Source organism: Arvicanthis niloticus, chromosome 15, assembly GCF_011762505.2.
Source record: "Arvicanthis niloticus isolate mArvNil1 chromosome 15, mArvNil1.pat.X, whole genome shotgun sequence".
NCBI classification, from domain to species: domain Eukaryota; kingdom Metazoa; phylum Chordata; class Mammalia; order Rodentia; family Muridae; genus Arvicanthis; species Arvicanthis niloticus.
This window is the reverse complement of record NC_047672.1, coordinates 66,931,675-66,950,077: the sequence shown is the minus strand read 5'-3', so window position 1 is coordinate 66,950,077 and position 18,403 is coordinate 66,931,675. Positions and strand designations below refer to the sequence as shown.

General features: G+C 35.9%; 1 protein-coding gene across 6 annotated transcripts in view; it reads right to left on the bottom strand.

Annotated features, from left to right (window-relative positions):
* Positions 1-18,403, bottom strand: part of Cacna2d1 (calcium voltage-gated channel auxiliary subunit alpha2delta 1) — a 395,918-nt gene that overhangs the window by 83,047 nt on the left and 294,468 nt on the right. For all 6 annotated transcript variants that reach the window (XM_034518854.2, XM_034518855.2, XM_034518856.2 and 3 more), the window contains exons 8-10: positions 14,044-14,113; positions 11,865-11,915; positions 10,327-10,426 (exon numbers count right to left, since the gene is read on the bottom strand). In XM_034518854.2, the coding sequence (XP_034374745.1) occupies positions 10,327-10,426; positions 11,865-11,915; positions 14,044-14,113 (221 nt within the window). The remainder of the gene's footprint in view (positions 1-10,326; positions 10,427-11,864; positions 11,916-14,043; positions 14,114-18,403) is intronic.

The window sequence follows — 18,403 nt, the reverse complement described above, 5'->3', positions numbered from 1 at the left end:
TGTATAAACCTTGTAGTTTCAAAGGTTTTACCTGACTTCCCTACAATTCCTGCAATCTTTTTAAGAGAAAGAACTTAGAGGAGGAAACAGAAGGTCACACATTCCCATTCCATTATGAGTCCCACTGCATGCTAACACTGCTATGATGTTCTCAGGATCCTAACATCCTGTTGCTGTTCCTTCAGCAATGATCAACAAGTACTGGCTTCTTTATACACCAACTATGAAAAGTCAAGATGAAGAGATATCTTAATTTATCAACATGGCTGATCTGGCAAGGGATCACATTCAAAGCCATAAATCTGTGTTATCTGGCTGGAATGTAGATATGCCACATACCTTTAATCATTCTGGCTTGAATACAGACAAATCCTTAGTACACACCTTTAAGGTAAAATTAGTTTTGCCTTAAAATTAGTAGAAGGAAGCAGCCATGTTTCAAAGTGATGTCTAATTGAGGAGCAGACAAAGTGGTGAACCAGAGAAAGATTTGATGGAGTGAGTAAGAGATAGGATATACCCAACTCTCATGAGAACACCACAGGGAAAAGAAGCTATGTCAGTGCAATGCCAGGGGAAAGAGACTCAGTAAGTTGGGAGACACTCAGTGGGTGTGCAGGGAGTTGACTTCATTAGTGAGTTGGGACAGTTCAGTGGAAGTCAGCAGAGGCAGCTGAAGCCAGAGAATAAGGAACCAAAGATTAGAAGATTGCCCATGTTAGTTTGAGGTCAAGGAGAACAATTCAGTCAGAAAAGGAGAGAAGCCAGATTGACTTCATCATCCTAGAGAGGAGTTTGAGCCAGAACAGCTGAGTTAAACCAGCTACCAGAATTCAGAAGGAGCTAGAAAGGGCAAGCTTATTCAGTAGTAAGCCTCCAAGACAACAATAAAATCAGGTGAATAAAAGTCACTTTGAATGATTATTGTGATCCTCAGAATATATTTGCCCATTGTCATGAATTATTTTGAAAGGCAAGCACTCATCTCATGTAGACACCTCTATGCAGGGAAGCCAGCTTTATTTTGGAAAGCAAACACAAGGGAAAGTTTACAATTAAAACAGACATTTTCCTCTCTTCTCAGTAAGACTTGGTGCTCATCACGCTCAATGCTACACAAGCATTTATACATAGGCTGTTGTTTAGTAACTTTATCCTAGGCATGGGGTGGCCCTAGTGTTATTTCAAAAAAACAAAAAAACAAAAAAACAAAAAAAAACCTCTCTGACAAGATTTCATATTTTGATTATCTTAAAATATCCATTTTATTATTTTTATTTTTGTACGTGGATGCCCACTAGGCCAGGAAAGGGTGTCAGATATCTGCAGATTTAGTTACAGGAGATTCTGAGCTGTTGCGGGTGCTGGAAACAGAACTCCACTCCTTTATAAGGGAAACAAGTGCTCTTAAACTCTGAGCCACCTCTTCAGCACCAGGATTCTGCTTTATGTTTTGTTTTGGCTTTTTTTTATAAGGTGAGAAATCAAAGTTTTTAGAACACCATGAATCATAAAAACTTCTTGGAAGAAAACTGATTCAAATATCCCTATTATAACATTGACATTCTGATCTAACTTGTAAGTCAGGAAGCATGCGGCTGTATTGAATCTGAGAAGATCTTTGGTTGTTAACTTTGTTAAATTTGAAAATGTAACCTGCAATCAACACCCATTTTCCTTTCATCCTCTGATGATTATGCAGCACATGACTTTAAGCATCAAACTCCCTCATATTCATAAACAACTTCCACTCTCTGTGTCAACACTAGAAACTCTGCTTGTAAATCAGAGCATGCTGTGATTGAATTGTTGTTCCTATCATCCACCACTACTCTACTGGCATCAAAGCTCCTAACTAGATTAGTGGGAAAACAGCTCCAGAGTGCTGGATTTATACTTTGCCTAACAGTGGGCTTCCTTTTTGCAACAAAGAACAGCCTCCAGACTGCAGAAAATATTTAAGAATGAGGTGGCCTTAAGTCTCACACATATGTCTCACGTGTAAAACTTAGCTTAAAGAAACACAGATAATAGATGTAGGCATGAACCTAAAACTGAGAGGCTGCAGGAGTTTTTTGTCAAGTGGTTCTAGGTAAACATAGGAAAGCAATAAAAGAATGTTAGGTCTCTGAATAGAATACACTCTTAGGAATGTGTATTTTTGGATACCTGAAGGCTTTGACAGGGGCAGCGTCTATGTAGATCCATACAGAGCCTCTACCAAGGCCTTGTTATCATGCACTGATGCAGAGACACAGTCTGTAAGTTATATTGCTGAGTTTCATATAATTTCAGAGAGAAAAAATAACTCAGGCACATACATGCACACACAGAGACACATACTCATGAACTGACACACACCACACAGATACATACAATACACTTATTCACATCATACAGACATATTCATATACATCACACACAAACACCACACACACTAAATAGTTGTACCACACCTATACACATGGGCGCAAGAACACACACACTAAACAGATGTACCACACATATTCACATAGGCACACACACATATCTCATACATACACACAATACACACACAGTCATATACACCGAGAGGGACACACAGACACATATTACACAAATATACACAGGCACATACAAATATACATAGAAATTGAAACAAAGACACATGCAGACAGAAACACATATACCCACCATACACGGACATATACACAAAGAGACACCACACACAGCACATGACACAATACTTTCTTCCTAGATAATCTCCCTACCACTAAATTGTTAAATCTCTATTTTATAAGAGATCAACTCCTAAAAACAATAGTATAACTTTAGCAAAATTTTGCAGAACTCCAATTGCATCTATTTCAGAGAGTATGTACATAAAATCCAGTAACTAATAAAATAATTTCTGTTAATTGTAGACTTGTGTGGCTGACAATAGCACATAACTATAAGAATGTAAAGTAGGACAGGAAAGAAAGACACATAGGAAAGGAAGGAAGTAATGAATAAAACAATACATTGACGCATGCAGAAACACACAACTTAGATGTGTATTTGCAATAAATAAATAAATAAATAAATAATCCAATTGAAATACAGTTTTTTAAGGCCCAATATATAGCAAATTTTCCTTATGTAATTCCTCTATAAATACACAGAAAGCATCTCTCTGATGGAGAAATAAATGTATGCTTTTACAAAGAATTTCTTGGGAATAAGGAGATGGCCCAGTTCTTAAATTGATTGCCTTGCTTGCCCAAAGGCTGGCTGGATTGATGGGTTTTAATAAAAAGAGGATAGTGATGTGTGGTTGGTTGGATGAGGCTATTGGGGTAGATCATGGAGGAAATGGGGCAAGAATATGAAAAGGCTCTGTATGGAATTCCCAGGGAATTAATAACAATTTTATTTTTAAATGTGTGATGATGCATTTGTAATTCATCACTGTGGAGCCTCATAGACATATCCCTGGTAATTAATAACCGACTAGCCTAGACTACTTGGCAAGTTCTAGGCCAGTAAAAGACTATGTTATCAAAAAGAAAAACAAAACCCCAAATATTAGACAGCACTCAAGAAAAGACAATAGATGGCCCCTAAACTCTACACACCTTTGCACACAAGTGCATATGCACCTACATAAATAATTTTTTTTGCTTTTTAACATAATTATGTGTATCTTAATTTGTAATACATTTTAGTGTATCATTAAAGTCAGAAAAGTTATACATTTTTGAAGATTCAGCTTTATAACTTTCTTTGTAAATTGAAATTTAAAAATTAAAATGGCTGTGTTTCATTTCTGTCTTCCTACTTGAGAAAATTGTTAGAATTCATTCTACCTTTTTCCCTGTCTATAAAACTAAGTCTAGAATTCTTATCTACTGTGTAAGATTGTAAAGGTGAACCTAGTTATCATTAATAAGATAAACTACTTTCTGCCATAGTTCATCCTATAGTTTTCTACTACCTATCTAGTTCTTTCAACTATCAACTATCTATCAACTATCTATCAACTATCTATCTATCTATCTATCTATCTATCATCTATCAACTATCTATCATCTATCTATCAATCATCTATCTATCTGCCTACCTACCATCTATCTATCAACTTCTATCTGTCTCTGTATTCCCTATACCTCTATTATATTGGTCCTTTTCTTCATTATCTATGTACATATAAACTCCTATGTCCCCTGTGTATAAATGAGATTTGAAGTACAAAGAAAACTGAGTGAACACTTTAGATCATCGTTGTTTCTGTAGTTAATATGTTCAAGATAGGGTTTTACTATGTAGACTAGCCTGGCTGTGAACTCATGGGGGCTCGGCTGTGTTCATCTCCTGTGTATTAGAATTAACAGCATCATTCATATGCACGAATTTCTTTGGCCCTACTAAGTACTAAACTTAACTGTAAGGATTTTCAGATCAAAATTATGTCTCCAATCACATAATCACTTAAAAGCTCCACATCAGACTTAAATTATGATTGTAGTCAAATGATCATTCCAAGGTAGTAAAATTAAACAAGGTGTATATTTAACAAAGAGTTCAGCTTAGTCGTAAGAAAAATTGGTCTTCTTTTGGTTAATAAAAGTAGCAAACAAATAAATATAAAGAAAAGAATGAAAACCAGGAAGCTGAGGTAGGAAACAAAGCCAGCAATAGCTTTCATTGCAGGGAGAGTTTGAAATCAATGACTTTTTTCAGATGACTTCATGAAATAATTGCTCATTTTCAAGGGTTCACTGTTAGCCTTCTCCAATTCAAATATACAAGAAACTTTTTCATAATTAACTAAGAGTGTACATGTTTATTACTTCTTGATCATATGTGTTCACTGTTCTTACTATGAATAAGACGTTCTATTTCTCATATGGTTTAGCTCATGTAAAGTAGGCACACCAGTGGGATGCGCACATGAGAGGATACAGAGTTTTTGTGTATTGATAAACTTTGCATGAGCCTGGATCACAGAAAGAACAAGGAACTATCTTACATTTATGCTTTTTAGTAATGATATCTCTTAAAAAAACATTTCAAATGTTTTTTTTCCAAAAATATAGTTAAATCCAGGTATGATATATCCATCCATGAAGTATGGTACAGTCCTTGATAGATTTGGGCAGGTGAATCATTATGAGACACTTCTCAAAACAGCAACAATAGAAGTACACATCTACGGTCAAAATGGTTTCAGCAAAACAATGATAAAAATTTTTATTAGGCATTGTGAATCTCAGTGTTGACTCCAACTATGTTCTTCCAAAGGAAAAAGAACTGTTAATTGGTTGTCAAATGTTGAATGTATAACACCTATTCAAAGGTGCTGTCATTGAAATTTTTTTTTTTAGAATTTAGTGATAGCATTATTCACTGTCTTACTTGGGCAGATGTTATTGGTGGCCATACTGAGTTGTATACCTGCCAGCATATCTGGTATCTGCCCAAGACTACACTGCAACCTCTGCACTAAACACAGTAAGCTGTGAAAGGTAGGGAACTGCTGTCATATAGATTAGTCATTCCACATATGAGCACATCCCTTAGAAAATCTGAGCCTTTGTATACTACCACTCGTGGGCCCTATACTATTTCCTGAAGGGCAGAAGAACAAGCTCAACTCTCATAGGCATGTGCTACCGAATAATGCATGATTCACTAGTTCCCTTCTTTAATTTTTGGATTTCACTAACAGATTTTTCTAGAGTAACTTTCCAAATCAATCATTTGAACTTAAATTCTTTTCTCAGTGAAAATTCCAAGAGAAACTAATCTTATTTGATATTTGGTAAAGTATTGGTAAATGCTCAGGATGAGATTCCTGAAGAGACCACTTTACTAGACTCATGGTGATGAAAAGAAAGAGCCTTGGTGAAGGAGGAGTGTACAGTCCATAACTGGAGCCAAGAAGACTGCTCAGGCAGTTAGCACCACTACACTACAGATTCCAATATAGTAATCTGAGCATTATGTAAATGGAACAGGACTACTAGACCACTGAGAACTTTGAGGACAATAATAATTGTACAGCTAAATGCTGAGAGGTCTTGAAATTGCACTGAAGTAAATGGTACCCTTGATCTAGCCAAATGAGCTGGAAAAGTTTTATGGACCAGTTCTCCTTTCTTATTGTGGTCAACATGTCCTAGATGAGAGGTATTTATATCAAGAATCTGAAGTATAAAGATATTAAGCAGCCACAGCACCTATGAAAATGTCTGGATGATACACAAGGAGCTGGAAGCGTGGTGCCCTTGAAGACACTGGGCCCTCAGTTGCTGATATCTGTTTGTATAGATATAAACATTTCCCTTCTATTACAGTGCAAGGGCACCTCCATTCTTAGAGACAATAAAGGATGGCATTTGCTCTCTTTATTTTCTCATCTCATCTTCCTTTCATGGCTCTAGGCAACAAAAATGCCAAATTTCAATAGACACCACCTGCAATAGTACAGTTCGTGCCATGAAAACAAGAAAACAGAACACTGAACAAAGAATGACCAGGTCTGTTGAATATGAAGCAGTAGGAGCCAGGAATACACACAGGAAATGGATTTTGAGAGACCTTGAGGCAAAATGCACTTCACTGTAATTTTATACAGAGAAACAAATATTTCCTTGAATAAGCAAATACATGTCTTTCTGTACAGAATGAAGCCTCTTGAATGGTTGGCTTTAGAAGGAGAAATACAAGAAGACCTCTCTTAGGCAGAGTTGAAGAAGCTGAGGATAAGCTATGGGAAAATGAATGTATTGTGTTCAACTGTGTGTCACATTCATGTTTCCTAGAGACAGGACATCCCCAGGTGACTTAGTAGATAGTGGGGTTGGGGGTAAAATGACTAATCCTCAGGAACTTATTTGTCTTTGGTAATGACAATGATTATTAAATGGCCCTGTGAATGTAGCCAACAAATAGGAGAGGGAAAAGGTATATACTTAGAACAAAGAGTACAGGCCTTTCACACCTGTTTTGATATAATTACTGCCCATGGAAATGACCAGCTCATTAGTACCAATTCAGTCCAGGGTTCCTGATACAATACCTCTCAGGGAAAAGAGCATCAACTCACTGTAAAAACTTGTTATATGTTGTCTCTTTAGGGAAGGAGTAAAATTTGTTTCTCTTAGTATTGACATGATTCAATGTCAGGTATTTCAACATAGCACCTCAGTAAATATTACTAACCTTCAGAGTTCATATACTGCTTCCCTTATCATGGGAACCTACTTAAACAATCAAATGAAGCTAAATACTTTGTAATGAAAGCCCGATAACAGACACATGTCTAACTTATGTTATCTCCATAGACATTGGCTTGAATAAACCATTTACCTTTAACTATGCAGCTAAGGCTCCAGCATGAAGAAGACAATTTGATTGGTGATGCTGTTCTATGAATGTGTCAGGATTATATCAGTTCATGAAAAACAATCCTGTGATTTTCACGCATTGTTTAGGGCCAGTTGACCTTTTGCTAGTCACTTGAAATTTGCCATGGCATATTTGCATGATGAAAATGAGCAAAGCTACAATTCAAACCTTCACACCCACTGGTTCAGCATTCAAAAAATAAAATGCATTGATGTGGAATCCAAAGGTGAAGGAGCATATCTCCTGTCACTATAACTCAAAAAGAATTACTCAAGAATTGTTTACTTTCTGTTTCTATGGAATGCGTTGGAATATTCTGCATTTCATGTGCGTGTGATAGAAATGAGAAAAATCTTTACAGTTGCCATTAAGAGTTTTGCTAAACCTAAATCTGTATTTGCTCTCTGGAAAATTTGAGACCTAAATCCTAAGTACCAAGGTTTTAAAATAGATTGTCATTAAACTTAGTGCAATATAATAGAAGCAGAGAAGGCTATGCATAGAATTATGGGATTCATTCAATGTTTTCATAAATTGTAAATGTCTATGAATAGAGAATCATAGATTTATATTTGAATGGACATTGAATGCAAAGACTTCTGGTTAACATATGTAACACGATGTACCACCCAAGCTACTGATGCTCATGTAGGGTTGGGTAAGAATATAGGGAAATTGGAATGGGTGTCAGGGAACAAAAAGATAAATAGATTACAAGACACTATTGACTTTGACACTTCTTGGTGGCATAGCATGGAGATTCTGGTTTCCATATATCTCCAGAGAAACCAGGAATATTAAGCACACAGGATTCTTTCCAATGGGAAAGATGAAAAAAGCTATTCTTCAATTTAGAAAACTGAGTATTGGAACTAATTAATAGCCCAGTCTGCATTATCAGTTGGGCCAGGCCATATCAAGTTTGCACAACCAGGAACAGGGCCCAAATGACCTCTATTCTCTCTGTGTGACCAAGCCAGACCCTTAGGCCCTTAAACTAGTACAGATAGCCTATCTCTTGAGCTTGTTTTTCTGGAAGACATGACATATACCGTGAGTTGAGTTACAATGTAATTACACTTCCTTGGAAACTAGGAACTGTATTACACAAAGGAACCTTTTTTGTTTTATTTTGTTTTTGTTTTTTGATTTTTTTCCAAATTATACTGGGCTTAAATACATTGGGATTAAAAATCACCTCGCAGTAGACACCTCAAAGTCTGACCCAGGTTGATGGAGTCAATCTGTAGTAGTTTTCATTTCTTATGTCTTTGTGCAACTCAGTTCCCTGTAGGACATGGATCCTGCATGAATCCTCAGACACTAACTTTAGGAGCTCCCCATACTCTTATAAAGTATTCTGTGTATCATCATCATAATCATCATCATCTATTATATTATAAGTATTACTGTAATAAATGTCGATCTTTATGATTGATTTATTTGCTAGGGTGTATACTGATCAGCTCTCAACCTTCAGAATCCGTAATGTTCCTGTTTCAGAACACCTGCTGTGGTCATATTCCATTCATCTACACATAAGGGAGGCTGCTACTTGACACACTAGGTCTTTAGGGTTTGTAGCTTGGCAACTCTAAAAAGACTATTCCAGGAGGCTTCTAGAGTTTCTCAATAAACTTGGTTTTTTAAAATTAAATTAAGACTATACAATTAGAATCCCCCTTTCCGAGCTTCACTTCTCACTGTTGAACTAGTGCTATTTCCTGTGATTTCCAAATAAGCAACTTCAGCTCAGGACCAATGTTTAGTTTTTGGAAGAAGCCAAAGAAAACATTAACGGTATTGAATATTTTCTGGCCTTCAATCATTTTTATTATATATGACAAATCTGAACTAAATATATTTAGGATACTCTTTCATTCTGCCAAGGATAACATTTTAAGCCATTCCAAAGTTTTTGCCATTTATATACAAATGAAGCTGAATAACTATCTTTCCTATATCTTAATTGACATGGTCCTCTTGCCATGGTGTCTAAACAAGAGTTTGAGAGGGTTCCTTCTGAATTTATTTAGACTATAGGATATCTGCAATTTATTCTCCTTGAGAATTATACACCATGAGACATTATCCAGGAAGTCCATAGTAGGTTATATATTCTTTATCCACCATCAGCCAGGAATATTTTGGTGATTTCATATTAGGTATAAGTCCTTTCCATCTTAACATCACCATTCCAGCATCATTAGAAGAAATAGGATAAGGGAGATTTCTGCTTTCCTCAATTCCAGGGATTCAGTTGTAGACTTTAACTTCATCCTACCCAATGATTTTAGAAACAGATCCATTCTCTTGGGTTCAATAAAAATCAACCTCACCAAAATCTACTGCTCTTTTGACTACATCTCCATAAATGAACCACTTCCCATGTGAAATTTTATTCGCCAGAAAATGACCATGAAATTTGGTGCCTAAATTACATAGATTAAGATTAGGCATGGCACATCCTGGTCCATTTGCAGCAAGTTTAGCACGTAAGAAGTAGTTAAGAAGGTCTAAGATGATTCTAAGCTCATTCAATTTTTATTTTCTTGTCTTAGGAAAAACTCAATGCAATAAAGTCAGCTGTTCAGGCCATAAGTGAGTATGACCAGCTACAAGCAATTAACGGTTCAATCGTGCTACTAGATGCTACTTCATAAGATGTCCCAAAGGTGACTGTGTATGGAAGGGCGCACAGTACCCATGTGGGTTCCTTTGAGGGAAGGAGAGGAGTGCTTTTCATTCAGTATTCATTATGTCAATGGTGGTAAATACCACCAAATGATGTCTCTTGTCAAAGAACATCAGAAAAAACAATATAGGCTAACCCAGTAAGGCAGCTTATAGCATCCTGACAATGCCTCAGCCCACCTAAGAATAAAACAACCCAGTATGTAATGATGTAGAGAGACAGGCAGGCAGAATTCCGGAAAAAGCAGCCATCATACTCACTGAAGCTACATTCACGAAATCATCATCGGAGAGGGTTTCTAACATCTCGGAGACAGATGTTCGGATGAGTTTCAGAGTTAAACCGCTCACGCTTCCACTCCTACAGACACACAAATGGGTTCACATGTCAGTCACATGTCATTTATCAAACATGATCATAAAGAATGAAAATGATCTCTTCAGCTTCTAGATTGTAATATTGAATATAAAAATATATTTCTGCTTTTCAAAAGTGGTCAGCACTGTAGTCATATACACAGGTAACATAGAGACTGAGCTGTCTGTATTTACATATTTATGCATTTATGTATTTAGTAATTTACATACACACACACACACACCTCAAGAATTAAAGAAATAGAAGCCACACATTTGAGAGAAAGAAAGTAGTGTAGACAGGGAGAAGAAGAAGGTGAAAATGAAGTAATTACATTTTAATTTAAAAATTTATAAATTAACAAAAGCCATAGTCTAGAATTATGCAGTTGGACAACTGTGATGAGGTTTCTGGACAACTCTTCCACTGCAGATAAAAGCACTGTTCCTTCAGGATTTCTTGATCTTTCTTGTCTCTATACTTCTCCTAATGTAGGGGTCATTTCTAGGCAATTAACTCCCACTTCTACATTATAGGTGCACACAGTATCTCACATGGCTTTAACTTGAAACAATATAGGAAATTAATAAAACAACTAATATTTATACTTATTGAAACTGCTGTCATATATTCTGTGCCTTGAAAAGTTCTGGAAATAAAAGGTACCATATTTATCTATTGTGATCCAAATCCCTTATAGTCAATAGAATTGTTCCTAGCTAAGTACCAACTAAGTCATCTTTCTTTTTCCTTTCTTATTTTCTTTTCTCTTCTTTTCTTAACAAAAACCATGAGTTTTATTAATTCTATACTGTAATGTTCTTCCAATTTGGAAACATAAAGTTTGGGTTTTAGAATAGTATCATATTTTCCAGTTTGATAAAGATGCAAATAAGCATTGTTTTCATTTTCAATGAAATTTGGTTTTTGGTTTTGCTATTGTCTGTGTGTGCACATTTGCGTGTGTGTGTGTGTGTGTGTGTGTGTGTGTGTGTGTGTGCATAGGTCAGGTCAATGCCAGGTACCAGGTATCTTCCTCTATGACTCTTCATCATATTCTTTAAGACTGGGGTCTCACAGTGATCCTATGACAAATGATCCCCTAGATTGTCTAATCAGCAAGCCCTAGGATTTTTCTTCTCTCTTACTTACAGTTGGCATTAAAGACACAATCACTGCTTTCTCATTATTTGTGTGTGTGTGTGTGTGTGTGTGTGTGTGTGTGTGTGTGTGAAAGCCAGAGCTAGGAAGTCAGATCTTCCTCTTGTGCAACAAGCACTTACCGACTAAGCCAAGTCTACAACCCTTGTTAATGTCTAAATTTGGCTTCTTTTTCTGGATACATAATCATTATATTAGTTTTGTTGTTATTCCAATCTATCATACACTGCTAATTCCCAATAAACTACTATTACCTACAAATGTCTCATGCACTACTCACACGTCCACCAGAATAAGCATGTCCTTGGGGGATGCAGCTCCCTGGATGTACCTGAAACAGAAACATTTCCTGTTCTTTTGTGTCTAATATTGATATTTGCTGTATTCATATTTATAGATCTCTGAAATAAGATATGATTAAAACAAAGACACCATAGTAAACAATGCTCTTTTAAACATTCTGAAATGTCAGCTTGAAAAAGATATTTAAGATCATACTAGAGATGCCAACATTACAGCTTTTGAAAGCACAGTTTCCAGAGAATATGGAAAAAAAATAAAGATAAAATTTAATGCAAGCAGTGAATAAAATTAATTTCCAAAAGGATTTTTTTCTGAAGAAGGAATAATACTAAATTCCAATAATTAACATTTTAATAGTAGTGGACAAAAAAAAACCCTATGATATATTTAAAGACAAAAAATAAGCACATATAGTGAGTAGTCAATCAACCTTAAGATAAAGCAACATAACAGGCCAGTTAAATAACTGAAATGAGGCAATAAGTAGTATTATTACCAGGAATTTGAAGCAGAAACTCTCAAAGCTTTATGGTGTCCAAGAATCACCCAAAGAAACAGTTTAAATGTTAATTCCTATATCTGACCACATCTCTGACTCTTCTGCATTTGAAATACACACTGGGAAAGATTTAGGCAGGAAGTTAAGTGCTTATCAAGAGATAAATTTGATAGCAGCAGAGTAACTTAAAAAAGAAAAGAAAAGAAAAAGAAAGAAAAGGAACAAAAAGAAAACACATACTGTTTGGCCAGAGACTGGGGGCAGGGGTTTGGGGGAACAGAAAGATGAAAGGGATCAGGCTTTTGCCTTCCAGAGCTGGAAGGGCTGCATCTGACTCAACTGATCTAGCAACAGACAGAAAGCAAGCCAACTCATTTTCAACATTTTGAAGCACAGCTGCTACTACTTGGGATTATTTGTAGAGTGAGCACTCCAGTGCATTGCCTGTAACCCACCCCACTGTCTGTATTCAGATCAACAGGCAAAGCTCCACTGTTTGCCCATGGAAGACAATCCAGCTCATGTCTAGCATCTTAATACTACTGTCCTGGTGTGCATCTTAATGGGAAGATGAAAAGATTAGCATAGTGTCTGCTTCAAATGATTGATACCTCGCTCCTACAGTTTCCACAAAATGACCATTTATTTCTTAGGTACAATTACATTATAATATAGTATTTGCTTCCATTAAATAACAAACTAGAGAAATATTAATATTATTAATAATATTAATATTAGTAACTATCACTCAAGGTTTTGTTCATGTAAATAGCTATTGAATACTAAACTGGACACCTGAAAGCCATAAATAAACATCTTTCCGCCAGCACTATGCTGCACAGAATTTGTGTGAACATATCAGGAAGTTGGAAGCAATGCAAAAACACAATAATAGGGACTTCCTTAAGTAAGTGAGCATATAGCCTTTATTAAAATGATTTTAAGTATTCCTTTTCATTACTACATACTCAAAAATTAATAGGAAAAGAGTAGAGTACAAGGCACCATGTTGTATATGTGAACTCATTAAAAATCGTATATTTACAATTTAAATGTAATTTTTATACACTTAAAATCCAACCAATAATAAGAATACATAAGTTTCATAGTTGCCTCCCAGAGAGTCCAAACATATACTGTTGATAGTTTTTTGTGTTTTTTATTAGGATGATGAATTACTTCAATAGTGTCAAACAAATAAAACTTCTTTGGGAAGAAATAATAAAACTTAAACTTTATGTAAGTATCTAGGCAACACTGTTAGCTTAAGGCCAGTTCCCATTAGTTCACTGCCAGAGGCAAGTTGTTTCTAACTCAGTGCCATCTCTACGTGAGGGCTTTTCCCCAAGCAGAGTAGTTGCTCTTCGAATGAAAGCCCCGCCAGCTAAAGGAGACAGAGTGTTTAAATTGAACAGAAGGCTTACAGCAATACATTTGAAATGAAACTGAAAATTATTTTAACAGTACTCACAGTGATTTCTTTCTAGAACACATCATTTTTATTGGTCATTAATTGTTTTTGTATTTTGAAAGTACCATAGCATTCTATATAAGAGAGCACCCATCCCAGTAAGGGGAAGTTTCCCCTCAACATATTCACAAATGATAGAACCCCCATTTATTGATCATGTCTTTAGAGATAGTCAAAATGTCATACCATGGTCTTCTGCGAACATCATACAGATCAATCTTGTTCGGAGTTCTACTGTTATCCACCCATGGAGAAGCTGAAAAACAAAGAATGTCAGAGAGACTAAGCCAAAGTACTAAGTATGACTGGGCTTAGGCGATATCTTAATGAGTTTAGGTGCTCAATCCAAGACTGAGAAGTCTTATTCCCTCTCTAGAGCACACGTGGTGGAAGGAGAGAATTGGCTCTTGAGAGTTGTTCTCTGACTTCCATGTGCATGCCATGGCATGAGAATTACCACTGCCCCCACCCAACAATAAGATCTATTTACAAAACTAATAGGCAACTTAAAATAACAGTATAAAAAATAAACCAAATTCCATGTACCTATATGAATGTTCAAATATAAAACAGCATCTTTATATCATTTCTTTTGTACAGTTAAAAAGCAACACAGCAGTACAAAAGAAAACCAACACAAGCCAATTCCTTCTCCCCATATTGTTGTCAGAACAAGCACCAGACACAGGGGTTTGGTTGGAGCTAACTTACATGCTTTCCCTTGACAGAAAATATTGTTGCAGCTAGTGAATGTGGTGCTTTCAATTAATTGTTCATCCTGTTTTCATTCCATGCAAACTGTATACACTATATGCAGGACTGTTTTCCCCAGGCATGATGGCAGTTGCCTTTGATCCAAGCACTTGGAAGGCAGAGGCACTATAAGTTCAAAGCCAGACTGGTCTATAGGGAGCTGCCGGTTAGCCAAGGCTAAAATGTGATATTTCCTCTCACAAAAATATTGTTTATCTTGAACTTCTATCACAAAGTAGCATAGTCACATGTTTAAGAAATAGTGTATATTATTGAAATGATTTCTCAATTATCATTCCAAATGGACTACTTTAAGTTTTATATTCAGTTACAGACTGAAATTATAAAGAAAAGGTTAAACTACAGTAAAGTTAACTCGAATTCTCTTTTTTCTGTCCAACTCATGTCAATGCAGATCCTTGGTGGCTTGGTGCAGCCTTCATTCCTCATTAGAGAAGCTTCTCTTATAGTAGACAGGCATTAATATAGAGACCCATAACTAGCAGGGAATAAATGATGGTGAAGTGCCAAGCCCCTAAGTCGCTATCTTTGTCACAGTGCCACCCGCTAATGCTCAAGGAACATCACTGAAGAGGTGTTGCACAGACTGTAAGAGCTAGAGAATGGGGAGAGCTGCTGTCAAGGAGCATCTTCCACAAGTGACAAGGCTGTTACACACAGGACCTCATGACATTTATAGCTGTGACACCCACACATCATCAAGTCAGTCAACAGTCTAGCCTGGAGCAGGGAGAAGCTTGTGAGGGTCCAGGGGAGGGTTATTAGGGGAAGATGAATTGAGTTGGTTTTCTTCAGAGACTGAGTAGCTTGCTCAGTAGATTGCTAATGCCCAAGTAGATGGCTCTATACCCACACACATAAGGACATCTCTAATTGGACCCAGTGGTGCATGTCCTGAGGGACTTGGAGAGGCTAAGAGGAGTGTGGTGGGCTAGAAATACATCATATATATGTAATAATAAATAGATATATTTTAAGAAACACAATAAGGAAAGGACTTGGTTTTTGCAAATGTATTTGAACGATGTAAAATAACTCAAGCAATAACTCAAGTCAATAATCTATTAGTTTGGAAACCTTTACATTTTTCTGAAGTTAGAAAGTAAAACAAAAATAAAAACCTTCTTGACTTGTTATATTGATTTGAGATATAATTGATTCATACTTATTCTAATTAAAACTACATTTGCTTTGATTAAAGTGCTCTGGAACTTGTCAGTTTCATACATAGCCTGGACCTAATGAAGGCTAATAAACGCCTGTGGACTGCATGAAAATTTTATGCCACATAATTCCCTTACATTGAACATGTTTCCACATGTGACTCAAGAAAATCCCCGATTCAGATGACAAATGCACTATGATGTATTCTTCCCCCCTTTTTTACTGAGAAGTTATGAAAATTATGGAGACTCTTTGAGAGAGCCATGCTTATCCAACTAAGATAATTTGAGCAATTAAAATTTGTCAAAATACACACACAACCAAAGAAGCCCTTCTTGACTAGGAAATTTTATGTGCATAGCTATATTATGGAATGACTTATTCATTTCAAATGACTAATCACATTTGCATAAACTGTAAGTTTAAATATAGTTCTCCCCAAAGAACCAATTACTGACATTGCTAATATAACATCCATTAAACTTATTTCTTTAAAACATATTCAGTTTTCATCCTTGCAAACTAAGTGTCAAGGATATAAATATCATACTTTTCCTTGTGATAGTCTTAGAATTAAGCAACAAGTATGTAGATTGTTATATCAGTTCCCTTTCAACAATTATTGTAGATACTTGTTAATATCTTAATAATAATAAAATAAATAAGAAATTGTATATAAATTTCAATACAGTGTGTCTATATATGCATTCATTACCTCTTAACTGAAATGTTTCCTTTTGGTTTGTTTGATTAAAATGATCTGAGCATTTTCAATAGTTTTAGTAATTAGAACAGTTCCATATATTATGTGCAGATGATGCAAAAATTGAATGAGAATGGTGTATTTCTTGAGGTATGTCATTTGTTAAGTCATGGTCTCTTTTCCATAAACAGATTACCTGATGTCTCTCTGCTGCAGGGCACACATGTTCTTCAGACTTATCTACCATTGATTTGTACTTCCCCTATTTTTCTTTGTTCTGGAAGATTCTGAAGCTCCACTAAGATCCTAATGCCCAGCAATAGCCTACTGAGGAGTTCTCAGCCCAAGGACCTCCCTCATGTTTTTTTTTTTTTTTTCTCCTTTTGGTTGTTGTTGATAACAACTTCTGGTTAACCTTAGAAATAGCAAAGAATCATTTTTCTGGCAAATTCCACCAAAATGGCCTCCTAGAGACTTACCTGTCTTTTAGGAATATATCCATGTCTCTAGAAGAGGATCAGAACCTCAGGTCAGAGTATTGAGCTATTAACATCTCCTTTATGACTTTATTCCAACCTCACAGGTAGCTATAGATTAGACTATCTTATCATATACCTGGTATTTATACTTTGCTTATAGAACTCTGTAAGTCTAACAAAACTTCTCATCCTAATCCCGATTACAGTCAAAAATTCTTTAAAATTTATGCATGCATGTTTGTGTCTGATGTGACATATATTTGTGGGGAAAACTCAAATGTGTGTGTGGGTACACATCTTTGAACTCCTGCAGGCCAGAGCAGTACAGTGAATCTACTATTGGAACACTTTACTGAGAGCCAGCAAGCCTTTGAATTCAGACTATCCCACAGTTCCGGGGTGACTGGCTCAGAACTACACCCAGATTTTTATGCTGGGGGTTTGAACTCAGGTTCTTATGGTTATGCAGCAAGTGGTCTTAATTTCTGAGCCATCTCCCAAGTTATAGTGAATAATTTTTTCTTAACAATAATATATCCCTGGTCAAAATACTATGTTTTCTCTCTCTCTTCTGATTGAGCCAGAGCTAACAGAAATGCACAGAGCTGGTGAGACCATGGTTACTTCCCATAGCCAGTGTCTAAGCATGAATTGAAAGACCTCAACAATGACTGATAATTGATTGAATCAGATAGGGAGAATATATATATATATATATATATATATATATATATATATATATATACATACATATATATATATATATATATCCCTATTGTGATGTTTGTTGATTTTTTTGTCTTTTTTGCAAGTGGTAGTTGCACACATTTCAGTACATGCAGTTACCCTGGGTGGATGCTCAGATCATACCTCCCTCATGGCTCCTCTACCTGATTCACTAAGGCAGCAGTCACTGTCAAATCGAGAGCGTAGCAACATGACTACTCTTGCTCTCCAGCTTGTTCTGAGGGCACTGGTCTCCACCTTCTGAGCCAATATAACTATAAAATGTCTACATGAAGTCTGGGGAGTTGCACCCTAGTAAGTCTTCGTGTTTGCATATGTTTTAACACTCTCTCCCCAAGCCATGTCCTTAGCGTTAGGTTTTTTAATTCTTTTTTTTTTTTTTTTTAGTATATGAGACTTTTGCTTTCACTAAGATTGCTAAATAAAATCTACTAATAGGAATTTCTATGCTTCATAAAATTTATGTATTTCTTTAAGGACACAAGAAAATTAAAAAGCTATAATTTACATTAAGGATAAGAACATTAAATTTTAATAACACTGCTAATCTTAGATGGCATATATTTAAAAGTGTTAATCTCATATAAGTTTTCTTGAAGTAAGACCCAGTTAGACTAAATTAGAGTATTTATATTATGGTTAAATGAAACAATATAAATTCTGTGATATTACTACTTAA